The 14,634-nt window shown below is 37.5% G+C and overlaps 1 protein-coding gene across 1 annotated transcript; it reads left to right on the plus strand.

Annotated features, from left to right (window-relative positions):
- Positions 1-6,663: 6,663 nt before the first annotated feature.
- Positions 6,664-10,070, plus strand: LOC125072193. Its single transcript, XM_047682717.1, has 3 exons — positions 6,664-7,366; positions 9,673-9,813; positions 9,874-10,070. The coding sequence occupies exons 1-3, from the start codon at positions 6,664-6,666 to the stop codon at positions 10,068-10,070; spliced, it is 1,041 nt and encodes a 346-aa protein (XP_047538673.1).
- The last annotated feature ends 4,564 nt before the right edge of the window (positions 10,071-14,634 follow it).

Consider the following 14,634-nt stretch of genomic DNA (forward strand, 5'->3'; position numbering starts at 1 on the left):
GTTAAAAGCATCAGCAGGAAAAGTACCATGTTCATCAGTGTAGTTGGCAGACCTCGTTTTTTTCGCAATGTACGTGGTATCGAGGTGTCATTTTTCTTGGGTTTGTCATTTTCCAAAGTGATTTTTGAGAAGTCATGTTCATTGTTTACCGGAAGTGGAACCAACTTGATTATGGGTCGTTTTATTTCTCCACTCTTTGTACGTAGCATCACGACTCTGATGTGCCCATCCGTTCCTGGATGAACGTCAATCACTCGACCCATAACCCATTTCGTCGGTGGCAGGTTCTCTTCTTTGATGAGAACAATGTCATTTAACCTTCATATTTTCTTGAGGATGCTTCCATTTCGAACGAATTTGTAGGTGTTGTAAATAGTATCGCCGCATCTTCACCATTTAATATGTTGTCAATTTTGAGGTGCAAAGTGTCAATATTCTTCAATCGGAATTGCAGATTCTTTAATTCGTCCTCCATCTCCCATTTTCCGTCAGTTTGTCAAGATTGATGTTCTTTATTTGTTGGCTTAACGCACGGAAGTTGGTACGTTGTTCACTAAGCAGATCTTGTGTAGAAGAATTTTTCACGTCATCGTCATCGTCCGACGGAGGACAATAATTCTTAATGACAGCTTTAATTCGTTCATACAGAATTTTGGTGTCAGTGTAAATATCTTTCGATATGTACTCTTCAGATGGATCAGGCTTTGTTGCCAAAATGTTGTTATGGTTAATATCAAATTCCGTCCAAAGGCTGTCAAGTGTGTACTCGTTTGCGGATGTAGGCTTCAGTCTTCCTAGTAGCAGGATCCTTGTTAAAGTTCTTGTGGATCTTCTTGATGATTTTGATAATTTCTGATTGACGATTAATAACTTCCATGATTAACAAGAATAAAGTTCACTTCACTAACAGTCACTGTCACGTTCAGATAACCTGGGCTGATATTCCAGAGGCTGGGGGGTTTTAATGACCTTGTATCCTTTACGCGTTTCGCCGTCTCAACTTGGGTTACAAGGTTCAACTAAGCCGATGCGCTATTCACACTAAAAAATACAAGATCATCCGGCTCGAAAGACCAAAATGAACGGGCTAGTTGCTAACTAACAACACGTTCACTTAATTCGTCAGATGTCAGATGTCAGGTAGATCGGAGAGCACTCGGGGTTGTCGTCAAGCAAAGAAAACCATATGTTTGTCAAGCCAACCGATACTACGGAGCGTCTTTATTACACTAAAAGTACATATAAAAATGTAATAACATAATGATCGTAACTGGGTCATACGAATTGTGTGACGTCAAGTGTCAAAGAACTTACAGGTACGTGTACAGCGCTAGCTTGTACAAACGGAATGAAATTCGAATTATTACATAACACAATCTGACGTTTGACACATTAATTAAGCGTTTTGACATATGACAAGCACTGTCATGTTGCATCCTTGTCGAACTTGAACAAAATATGTCACTTAGCCTGCTCTTACACTGATATTACGTTCTATTTGACATATTTCCGTGTGTATAGGTTATGATAGTTTTTCTTAAGTTTCTCGAAAATGGTGCAGTTTCGCAGGACGCGAGTGGTATTGTTGTAATCAGGGACCAATCCTCTAACATATACAACAATTTGTTTCGCCAAAATCGTGGAGGATTATTCTAAACCCAACCCGGTATCGGTTTCAGATAAAGACCCTTTCAATTGCTTAATGGCATTGTACTGGTGTAATACGGAAAAATTTAACAATATCATTTTCAAGTTTTGTAATGGCAATTCTAGGTGACATTTCCTGTTTTTCTATTTTACATTTTATGACAAATCCTTTTTTTCTTCGTTATCAGATCTGTTATAGACTCTTTCTTACTCACCCACTGTTTTATTTATATTGGTTTTGAGTTATCGAATTCTGTATAAGCCAAAGTTTTTGAGCTACAATTATCACATTTTCTCTCTAGACATCTTTCAGAATATCGATCACAACAAAGCAGTCCCAGCAAGTTGAAGCTCCATGTTTTCGTGGATTGTGCAACTACAAGTTTCACGGTCTACTAAATTTCCAGATATAACTTTTTAAATATTTTTTCTTTCTTCATGATGTTAAAGTACATAGTGGATTTGCCTTTTTGTAATAAAAGTTTTGATTATAACAAACAGTCTTTATTGTGTCACAGAGCAGAGTTATGCTAAGAAGAAAGAAAAAGGCGCGAAATTTACCACAGACTACATAGTTGGCTATAGATAACTTATAATTTAACACTCCTACCAAATTCAAGCCTTTCATCAGTTTTACATAGATACGAAGGTTTTATATAGTACATTAATAGTTAAAACTTTTCTGAACTTTCCTTACAATAATAACAATTTAATACTATACAACATTAGCGATAAGGCCGCCTATTGTACATTTTTCTTTTCTTTGTTTTTGTTGTACTCCTATTATTTTTGTCTATATTGGTGTGCAATAAAGAGTATAGAAATAAATAAACATAAACATAACTATACTGCACTAGTACAAATTAATTAACAAGTTTTGACATTCCAATATTATTTCTCATAAATATAAATTTATCTTTTGGCAGGGCTTTTGTAAACATATCAGCGTACTGACTGTGAGTGAGTACATAGTTAAGACTAATTATATTTTCATAGTATTTTTCTTTTATAAAGTTATACTTGATATCAATGTGTTTACATCGCTTATGAAATTCACTGTTTTTAATCACATTTATTGCACTCTGATTATTCATATTTATACACACAGATTTTTGACTAAATTCACCTATATCAATGAGTAACTGTCTAAGCCATGGCTTCTTTGGTTGCTGCACAAGCAGCCATGAACTCTGCTTCGGTCGTAGATAAAGCCACGGCAGGCTGACGTTGAGAAGACCAAGAAACAGCTGCTCCACTTTTGAGTAAAACATAGCCTGTTATTAAGCGTCTCTGTTCCAGGTCATTAGCAAAATTGAATCGCTGTATCCAGTTAAATCAGTACTGTTAGAGTTAGATGTGTAGCATATTCCATAGCTTTTTGTCTCTTTCAAGTATTTGAGTATTTTCTTTACAGCGTTCCAATGTGAGTCATCATAGGAATGTATGTATCGACTCATCTGGTTCACAGCAAGCAATATATCTGGTCTGCTCACTGTTGCTGCATGTATCAGTGATCCGATTGCTTCTCGGTAAGGATAATTTTTCTTGGTTGCATTATCAGGTTTCTGCAACTTCACATTTGGGTCAGCAGGTACATAGTTAGGGTTGGCATCCTGCATGTTGATTTTCCATAAGAATTGATTAATATATTTAGTCTGATGAATAAGGATAAAGTTATTTTTCTCAATTTGCATCCCTACAAAATTTGTTACCTCAGAGAATACTTTTATTTCGAAGTTTGTTTGTAATTCATGAATTACTTCCATCATTGCAGATTTATCTTTACAGAACACAAGTCCATCGTCAACATAAAGGCACAGGTAACATTTGAGATTATTTATTGTCCCAATATAAACACACTGATCAGCTTGGCTTTTCTCAAAACCAAACTTATTGAGAACTGAACTAAATTTGGTGTTCCAGCATCTGGGTGCCTGTTTTAATCTATATAATGATTTTACAAGTTTACTTACCATATTGGGCTTGCAGTTTAGTCCCTCAGGTGCTGTCATCAGAATGTTTTCTTTTAACTCGCCATACAGAAAAGCAGTAGTTACATCAAATTGAATTATTTCTAGCTTTTATACCTGACTGTTGGTGAGAAAGTTTCATCATAATTGATACCGTCCTTTTGTGCATAGCCTTTTGCACACAAACGAGCTTTGTAACGAGGGCCTGTTGGTTCATCTTTGATTCGAAAAACCCATTTGCATCCGATAGGCTTTGCATTTTGGGGCTTTTCTACCAATACCCATGTTCCATTTTGCTTATGAGATTCTAGTTCTTTTTCTATTAAATGTTTCCAATTTTCAGATTCAGGTGATTTGATAGCCTCATTATAGTTTAGTGATACAGAATTATCTTCACTACAGCACAGGTAACCTTTTTCTTGATAATCCTTTTGCTTTGAGGCTAATTCTCTATTTCTTGATCTCAATGTTATGTTGGAGTGAGAGGGTACTTCAATTTTCTGGTTTGGTACGTAGTCACTGTCTGTACTGTGATCTTGTTCGGAATAGTAGTCAGTACTCCCAGATTTTAATGTGTCATCAGAGCTCTCAGATGTGGAATTATCAGATGGTTCAGATGATGATTCACACATTGAGCTATCCTGTATCAAACCTCTGACACATAATTTCTCTCTACTGTAGTTTCAAGAAAGACTGCATCTCTACTTTTGATTACGATTTTGGAGCCAGGAATTATAAATCTAAATCCTTTCGTATGATCACAATAGCCAACGAATATTGCCTTTTGTGCTTTTGGGTCCCACTTTCTTCTTTTTTCTTTGGGAAGATGAATCATTGCCTGACACCCAAATATTCTTAAGTGACTAATATTTCGTTTGCTTCCGGACCACATGTCTTCTGATGTTTTGTAGTTGTGTGACGGAGTTGGAGATCTGTTGATTAAATAAGCAGCCGTGTGTACCGATTCAGCCCAGTATCCTTTACATAACTTGGCGTTAATTAACAAGCACTTTGCCTTTTCAACTAATGTTCTGTTCATACGCTCTGCCGCTCCATTTTGCTCTGAAGTGTACGGAGTGGTGGTTTGATGAACTATTCCAGCAGTTTTTAAGAACACAGAAAAATTAGCATTCACATATTCCAGACCATTATCAGAACGAAGGCACTTTATACTGCATTCCAGTTGTTTCTCCACTTAACACTTGAATTCTTTAAATTTTTCTAGTGCATCAGATTTCTTGTTAAGAAAATAAACGAACACTTTCTTTGAGTAGTCATCAATTAAAGTCATAAAGTATTTGGCACCACCAAGCGAGCTTGTCTCCATCGGACCACAGATATCAGAATGCACCAATTGAAGTATCTTTGTAGAATTGGTTTCACTTTGCTTTAGAGGGAAGCGTGTTTGTTTTCCTTGTAAACATGTGACACATGTTACTTTATTATCTTTCTTCAATAATTGTACACCTTCTGTGTTATCTACTAATTGCTCCAGACATTCAAAATTCAAATGGCCCATGCGTTGATGCCACAGGTACATGTTTTGCTTGTCAATAGCAGATAAGTATGCATGTTCACTTCTCGTATTTAGCCTGTACATATTATTGACTAAGCAATTTCTTTATCATTGATTGAATCATCCAACCAAGTTTCAGTTAACACTATTATTTCGTAGTTGTTTCTCAGAGAAGCCAGCTTTATATCTGGTAGTTTGGTTTTCAAACCACGGACATTTTGATAATAAATTGTGAATGAGATTTTTTAATTTACGGTCTTAAACTCTATTTTTCTTTAAATTAAATATGGTCTAAGGTCTCAATGCTACGAATTTGCTTAGCTGGTGATGTGTCATTTTTCCTAATAAAGATGCGTCCATTACGCACCATAAGCATACATACTTTATAAGCTTCTCCCGCGCTACTTGTCTTGTGCGGGCATGTAGATACTTAAGGTGTGGTGGTAAGTGTTCCGACACATATACAGCCAATTTCTTGGATCCGAAACCTAGGTAGTATTAAACCTTGAAACGGCTGCTAATATCTCATCTCTCGCTCTAGTACTACTAAGCTTTGCAATAATAGCGCGAGGCCGACTGCTGGTATCATCCATTTTTCTCACTCTGACACAGCTAATAATATCGTTATCTCCCAATGGAACTGAAACAGTAGACGTGAGTTGTTTGATTTCAGACAGTAAGTTCTCCGATTTACTTTCAGGCACCCCATTTACCTCTAGATTAGATAAATCAGAAATCATCCCTGATAGTTTAACGTTTTCCTGAGCTAGTACAATTACTTTATTTTCATAGGTTTTGAGATCAGTTTTAATTTTATCGTAATCAGCGCTTATGAATTCTATCGTAGATTACAATTCCTTAAGCATACTCAATTGGCTTTTTATCGAATCGAATTCTATTGAGAAATATGACTTAACTGCATTTTTAACCGCCTCCGACACTGCACTTTGAATCTCACGTCTGAGTAGAGGCATCAATTTTCAATGTCACTTATCGGTGTACTCACGCATGATTCGTTCATATCTTTAAAGGAATGTTCCGAAACAGAGCTGTTAGTCTTCTGATGGCCCCTACGCATAGAAATGTTAGAAGATTCGAAATTTTCAGTATCCACTTGCTCAACCGTACGCATAGGGGTATTAGTGTTATCCCCTTTTGTTAATTTATTTTTACACTCGTGACATATCCACAGTCTTTTAAATTACCTCTAAATCTGGCAAGCGAAGAAACCCCAACGTGCAACATTAGTAAGAGCAGTGCCCGCGGCGCCCTGTTGCAACAATGTAAGCTGATCGTGTGGGACGAGTGCACTATGTCACACAAGCGCGCAATTGAGGCGCTTGATCGCTGTCTACAAGACATTCAAAGCAATCGAAAGTTGATGGGTGGTGTGGTAGCGTTACTGGCAGCGGATTTTAGACAGACTTTACCGGTTATCGAGAGAGGTACTGCAGCAGATGAAATTAATGCATGTCTTAAAGCTTAAAATATCTTTGGTCTAAAGTTGAAAAGCTTTATCTTACCACTAACATGCGAGTCCAGTTATTCAGCGATATCGCATCAGGAGCATATGCTCAGAAACTGCTAGAAATTGGTGAAGGCCTCTTAGGCACCGACCAAGATGGTATGATTCCTTTCACACAGCAATTTTGTCATGCTGTGGAGTCAGAAGACGAACTTATTGAAAAAGTTTTTCCGAATATGCAACAAAACATTGTTGACGAAAATTGGTTGTGTGAAAGAACCATACTAGCACCGAAAAATGAGACTATTACGAAAATATATAAAAAAATCTTGGCCGAAATAAACACCGAAACTTCAGTGTACAATTCTATTGACACAGTTATGTCATCTGATGACACAACAAATTATCCCGTAGAGTTCCTTAATTCTTTAGAGTTGTCCGGAGTACCATCACACAAATTGGAATTAAAGGTAGGTGAACCTGTTTTGTTGATGCGTAACCTGGACGCGCCAAGATTATGCAACGGTACTCGGTTGCGAGTTACTGAACTAGGAAGGCACATTGTGAAGGCCACAATTTTAACTGGAGAAGCCAAGGGAGACAATGTTATTATACCGCGCATCCCAATCATACCCAATAACTTGCCATTCAATTTTAAACGCCTGCAGTTCCCGTTAAAAGTCGCATTTTCAATGACGATCAACAAATCGCAGGGTCAAACCTTAAAGGTAGCAGGCATACATTTAGGCACGCCATGTTTTTCTCACGGTCAGCTCTATGTGGCTTGCTCACGTGTTTCTAAAGCAAAAAATCTGCATGTTTATGCTGAAGGAAAAAAATCGTTAATCATGTTATAAGAGCATACTGTAGTAGCTAGATAACTATAGGCCTATGATCAGGGTTCTGCAGTGCCTAATTACCGTATATTTATTATATTGCCAATTTTCTTATGTTAAAATATTGTCAAGCAGTTATATTTTTCAAATGCGACTCAAAAAATATTTATGTCATAATGTTAGTTTTTTTCTACCACCACCACCAGCTAGTTAACAATACTCCATTCGCCGTTTTCTACTCTCTTGAGATGGATTACATTCCTTCGATATTCTTTTCCAGTTGTATCATTCCTTATTCTTATATCTCCACCATTAACATCCATTACAGTGTGTTTATCCGTGGTGGATTAGGTGCAGAGACAAGCGTGCATTCTCTACAAGTGTATACGTAATTAATGTACATATTTCATCTTGTAAATACTAGATGGCGTTATGTCAAATTGTAGATAATTCTGAATCGCGATGGCAAGATTCGCTAATTGTTTGCATATAGCATTTATAAATTTTTTGATTAAACATGGTTACCAGTGGCACCTAATAGTTTTATTAGTAAAACGTTAGTGTTGTGGAGCATCCTTAGGATCGACTGAGCGAGTTGTTCATGGTCCTTCGAGCCGGATAGTGTCTCATCAGACATCACCAGGAGGAAAGTGAAAGTCTTCGGATACGGAGCAAGGTGGATCGCCGTTACAAACGCAAGTGGGACGGCTGAATCTCTGCTGCTGCTGACGAGTACCTAGGAGCGGTACTGACAAGAAGCCATCGACGTAGTTGCCCAGGACCTTACTGAGACCCAGTGAAGTCAACGCGCTTCGAGCTACCGGGAGTGAGTGGTGGTCATCGGAGCCCTACTACTCCAAGGGGAAGCAGGAAGTTTGGAATTCACACCAATATATTGTGGATAGAGTGCAGTAAATATAAAAAGTGAAACTGTGAGTACATTTAAAATTACAATAATTTGAAAAAAGAAGATATAAACTCAGAAAATATTTTATTAATTTTCTTAGTATTCTTAGTATTTAATAAATTTAGAAAAAATTGTATATTTGACTTAGAATAATTTTACATAAATTGAAAGTACGGGGAATCCATGTTCGATTTCAGTTTGAGCTAATACTAAAACACTTAGAAATAATTTATTTTTAGTTTATTAAAATGGAGTCTCTAATCAACTTTCAATATGATTTATGTTCGCGTATGTGTAAATCAAGGTTGAATTTTAAGAAAAGCCCTAAAGACCGGTTAACAAAGGCTTATATAGAAGGAAGGTTAGAGGCTATTGATCAATTGTGGCTTGAATTCTTATGTGGTCATAAGGATTTAATGAGAAATTACGAACCTAAAATTTTAAATTCTTCAAATTATGTAACGTCTGATAAATATAATGAAACTGAGGAAATTTATTTGGAATACAAATGTGAATTAAAGTCTAAGTTGGTAGAGTTTAATATGACACAATGTGGAAGTGGATCTGACAATGTAAGCACAAGAGCTGCTCAGGTAAAATTACCCAAAATTAATATTCCTACCTTTTCAGGAGTTTACTCAGAATGGGCTTCTTTTAAAGATCTTTTCAAATCTTTAATAATTCAAAATGTATCTTTAGACAATGTACAAAAGTTACATTATTTGAAGGGACATCTTGCGGGTGAAGCGGAGCAACTCTTGAGGCATATGCCAATTCAAGAGTCTAATTTTGAAAGGTGCTGGCAGTTACTAGAGGAAAGGTATAACAATAAAAAATACATCTGTTACCACGTTTTAAAACGACTCTTTAGCCAAAAGAATATGTCATTCGAGTCGGCGAATGCATTAAAAGATCTAGTTAATACCACTAATGATGGTTTGTTACTCTCAAAAATCTAGTTATAGATGTAAATAGCTGGGATGTTTTAATAATTCATATCCTTACTTTGAAATTGGATCCAGAGTCTCGACGTCAGTGGGAGTTTAGTGTATCATCGAATATTTCGTCAGACGAACTTCCCACCTATACTCAATTTAAAGAATTTTTAACAAATAGATTTCGCGCTATCGAGTTTTTGGGCCCGGTTTCAAAACCAGAAAACAAATTTCAAAATAATTGTAATGTAAAAACACTTCATGTTGCAAGTTCTGTAACATGTCCGTTATGTTCGGAAGGTCATAAATTAAGTAAATGTAAAATGTTCCATAAAGAGACTGTTGAATCTCGTCGTAAATTTGTTTATGACAATAATGTTTGCTTCAATTGTTTAGGAAGCAATCACTCTGCCAAGGAGTGTCGGACACCTGTTAGGTGTAGTATTTGCAAGCGGACTCATCATTCGCTATTGCATCCTAAGGATGCTAATTCATCTGAGGAAAACAAGACTGAGTGTGTTGTTAATTCTTCAGAAGGTGCCACAACCTCATCTTCGAATGCCGCTCCATCATCCTATATGGCGTCTTGTGTTGCAGCCGGTAAGAAACAACAACAAGTGCTACTTGCCACGGCTTTAGTCAAGACTATATGTAGGAATGGTAATGAGTACAGCATTCGGGCGCTCCTAGACCAGGGGTCGCAGGCTTCATTTGTAACCGAATCTACGGTACAATATTTGGGTTTAAAGAAAACTGGTTTTACCAGTCAGATAGCAGGGCTGGGAGGAAATTAGGCAATAGTCTCTTAGACTATGGTCACCATGGAAATAAAGTCTCGGTACAAACCAGATTTTAAAATTTTAATAAAAGCACACGTTTTAAAGAATATAACATCCCTCTTGCCAACTAGAAGAGTGGAAGCCAAAGAATGGCAGGAACTTGAAGGTTTAGTGCTAGCTGATCCGGAGTACTTCAATTCAAATCATATCGATCTTCTCTTGGGTGCGGACGTATATGGAGTAATTCTGCAGGAAGGTATGAAGAAAAATCCTGAAGGAACGCTGATAGCACAAGCAACCAGTCTCGGCTGGATTCTGTCCGGTACTGTAAGCTGCAACATCAAGCCCTCATCTCGTATAAGTGTAATGCATTGCTGCGAAAGTGAGGATTTATTGAAGAAATTTTGGGAATTTGAATCAGACGTTCCGAAACAAAAATCCAGCATGTTTACAGAGGAAGAAAGGCTTTGCGAACAACTTTTCACTCAGACCACCAAAAGAGATTCCAATGGGCGGTATATAGTTCGGCTTCCTTTCAAAAATGGATATCCCGAAGTCACACGATCTAGAGACATAGCCGAAAAACGTCCTAAATCGTTAGAAGTCAAGTTCAGCAAAGACCCGATTCTGAAAACAAAATATCAGGAGGTAATATGTGAATATCTTAAACTGGATCACATGGAAGAAGTACCACCAGAAGACATAAATAATCCGAGGGCTATATACTAACCACATCACGCCGCTGTCAGAAATGATAAAGAAACTACGAAGGTCAGAATTGTTTACGATGCATCCTGCAAAGGCAAAAACAACCTATCACTCAATGATCAGTTGTTGGTTGGACCTACCTTGCAGCCAGAGTTGCGGCATATAATCATGCAGTGGAGGTGTTCACCAATTTGTATGTCAGCTGACATCGTAAAGATGTATCGGCAAGTTAAAGTGGAAAGGCAAGATGCAGATTGTCAGAGAATACTGTGGAGAAATAATAAAAACGAGCCTATAAAATATTATAGGCATACTCGAGTTACTTTCGGCACATCTTCTGCTCCATATCTAGCAGTAAAGGCTCTTCAACAAGTTGCTCATGATCATAGTACTGATTATCCGTTGGCAGTCGAAAGAGTGTTCAACGATTTTTATGTAGATGATCTTATGACGGGGGTTCAAACCTGCGAAGAAGGTAAACAAGTATTTGTGGAAATGAACGAACTATTGGGAAAAGCAGGGTTTTCATTACAAAAGTGGAATAGCAATGATGATAGCCTAGTAATGGAGATGAATCAAAAGGAAAATAGGGAAAATGATATAAAGGAAGAAATAAAAATAAAAGAAAATGAAATAACAAAAATTTTGGAACTTACTTGGAACCGCAGTGATGACACCTTCCGCTACGCAGTAAGCCTTCCTCATTTGCAGCAACCTCTAACGAAAAGAAAAATTATATCTGATATTTCACGACTCTACGATCCACTTGGGTGGGTAGGGCCAAGCATTATCATAGCAAAGGTAATGATACAAAAGCTGTGGTTGGCAGGATTGAATTGGGATGAGGAAATTCCAGAAAATTTATTACAAGAATGGTTAACTTACCGTGAAGAACAGATTGTATTAGGTAATATTCGCTTACCAAGGTGGGTTGGGACAAAGTCAAATGATAATTTAGTTGAATTACACGGATTTTGCGACGCATCCAAAACAGCATATGCAGCAGCGGTGTACGTCCGTGTGATTGATTCTGAAGGAAAGGTCAACACGTCTTTGGTTACTGCTAAAACAAAGGTGGCACCAGTAAAGCAGGTCTCAATACCTCGTTTAGAATTGTGTGGAGCTGTTTTGCTTACAAGGTTGATAATCGAAGTTGCAAGAGTCATGAAAATTGAAAAACACAATCTGATCGCGCCAATGTTAAAGATGGAGAAATGAGAAGAGTATTTTGCTCTTGAATAACGAATTTAATCTCAATAACAATAATATTTTATGTAAAAAAAAATAATTCTTATTCTTTTGACGTCCAAGTCTCCAAGCGCAATCCTTTTTCAAACATGACGTCTCGCCGTAATTAATTTGTATATAGCAAGGAGGTTTTATTTGGCTCGAACATCCTCCCCCCGCTCGAAGTCCTCAGGATTTCGTGTAAGCTCAGGTAGTAGGCAGAGATTATGAATAGCCCGACGAACGATGCCCTTTGAAGTGATAACGTCCACTACTCTCGACACTCCGTCAGAACCCGGGTATAATTTGTGAACCCGGGCCATGCGCCATTTTAAAGGAGGTGCATTGGTCTCTTTGATGACGACCAAATCTCCTTCTTTTAATCCTCGTTTGTTGATTCGCCATTTATGTTTCTGCTGTAGTTCGCTTAAATATTCATTCCTCCAACGGTCCCAGAAGTGCTGCCGCATCTTCTCCAAGCTCTGGTAGCGGTTAAGTCTGTTCGGCTTTACATCCAGCATATTATCTGACGGTAATGATGTCAGAGGTCGGCCAATCAGGAAGTGTGCGGGAGTCAAAGGATATAGATCATTTGGATCAGAGGAAATGGGAGTTAAAGGTCTGGAATTTAGGATGGCTTCAATTTGTGTGAAGAGGGTAGACAACTCTTCGAAAGTTAAATGTTTGTCACCTAATATACGAGTTAAATGGTATTTCGCGCATTTGACGCCTACTTCCCAGAGTCCCCCAAAATGTGGAGAATATGCCGGTGAAAATTTAAATTTAATGCCTTCATCGGCTGCGAAACCAGAAATACTTTCGTTATTTGATTTTAAGAACGTTCTAATCTCGTTGTTTGCGCCGACAAAATTAGTGCCATTGTCTCAATACAATTCCAACGGCTTTCCTCTACGAGATACAAAACGTCTCAGACACAACATGAACACATCAGTGGAGAGTTCGCTTGCTAACTCAAGGTACAAGGCTTTAGTTGAGAAACATACGTTGAATAAGCATAAGTAGCACCTTGAAATTTTACAGACGCGTCCCTTACGATCAGTAATGTAAAATGGCCCGGCGAAGTCGACACCACCAACGTGAAATGGGAAACTTGGAGTAACTCTCATGACAGGTAAGTTTCCCATGATAGGATTTGAACCTTGTGCTTTCATGATTCTGCACAGTCTACAATTATTGACAGTACTTCTAGCTAATATTCTACCTCTTAAAGGCCAAAACTTGTCTCTTAATGTGCTAAGTAACAGCTGCGGACCTGCATGTAAGTGTTTTGTGATAATGTGTAAATAACAATTTGCAAAAATGATTACTTGAATCTAAAAGAATGGGATGTTTCTTCTCGTAAGGTTCACTTGAATTATGAATCCGGCCTCCTACACAAATAATGCCTTCTTGGTTTATAAATGGAGTTAAGGACAAAATACGAGACTTTGGAGGTAAGATTTGTTGATTTTCGAGTAATCTAATTTCTTCTAAAAAACATAAGCTTTGATGTTGTTTTATTAATATACTTAACGATTTATTTAAATCGTTTGTTGTCAAAGGTCCTGTAAGTTTGCAGTGTTTATGTTTTGTATTATAAATAAATCGCAGAGCATAGGCGAGAGACCTTTGCAGAATTGTGAATTTTGAAAATCTTTCAAAATGTATAATTTCTAATGTATTTGACTTTGTATGTGTAATTGATTGTAATGTAGTTATTATTTTTTTATTTTTCCTTTCAGGTAAGTCATGAATAATGGTTGTGTTAATGGGTGCTGGTTGAATTTTCAGTAAGAAATGACGGACCCTCCCACCATAGCTTACTGGAGTGTAACGATTTTGGGTTTACACCTCGAGATGCTAGGTCTGCTGGATTCATTTCGCCAGGAACATACACCTACTGATGTCAGTTCTTATATTTTAATACGCGGTTGGCAACAAAAGTATTTAAGTCAGTAGACTTATGCCAACCAACCCAGCACTGTTGTTGAATCTGTCCAATGGCACACCAAATCAATCTTACAACGTAACGTATTCAGTACCTTGTTGCTTAAGCGTGCTGACAACAGGGCACCGTATAATTTTAGACGAGAAATAGTTAAAGCTACACTGTATGTTAGAGCTACTGTTCCTATAAAATGCACCCGAAAAGGAACCAGCCACTATCCAACCTAAATATGTGTCCTGTAGTATTGGTCTTTTAGGCCCTAAATGTATTCTAGCAGACCTTATTAAGTCCCAGAATATATCAGCGCCCAAAAGTAAATCAATTTGTCTAGGTTGATAAAAGTTAGGATCAGCCAATTGAATATTGTTAGGAATGCCTAAATCATGTATATTCACTGCGACATGAGGCAGGTGTTCAGTTATTTTAGGTAAAACAAAGCAATTAATTTTTGTGTTAAAGGAATTATGCATGGAGCGCAAATGGATAGTGCAATGCTCCGTAACTTTTAACACAGTGTGGCCAATCCCGGAAACACAATGATGATAATTTTTATTTTTAAGTAACCCAATATCCTTTTGTGCTCTTTCGCTAATGAATGATGATTGGCTACCAGAGTCCAGTAAAGCCCTCAAAATAAATGTTTTGCCATTGCACGTTACCTTGACCAACGCTGTTGAAAGAAGAGCTTGATTGGTG

Source organism: Vanessa atalanta, chromosome 21 (assembly GCF_905147765.1).
Source record: "Vanessa atalanta chromosome 21, ilVanAtal1.2, whole genome shotgun sequence".
Taxonomy (NCBI): Eukaryota; Metazoa; Arthropoda; class Insecta; order Lepidoptera; family Nymphalidae; genus Vanessa; species Vanessa atalanta.

Bases quoted from the DNA above. Each gene is read 5' to 3' on its own strand.
- LOC125072193 (XM_047682717.1), top strand. From the start codon at position 6,664: ATGCGAGTCCAGTTATTCAGCGATATCGCATCAGGAGCATATGCTCAG. The intron at 7,367-9,672 runs GTCAGCTCTATG...TCAATTGTTTAG, and splicing joins CACGCCATGTTTTTCTCACG to GAAGCAATCACTCTGCCAAG. The intron at 9,814-9,873 runs GTGCCACAACCT...CTTGTGTTGCAG, and splicing joins TGTTGTTAATTCTTCAGAAG to CCGGTAAGAAACAACAACAA.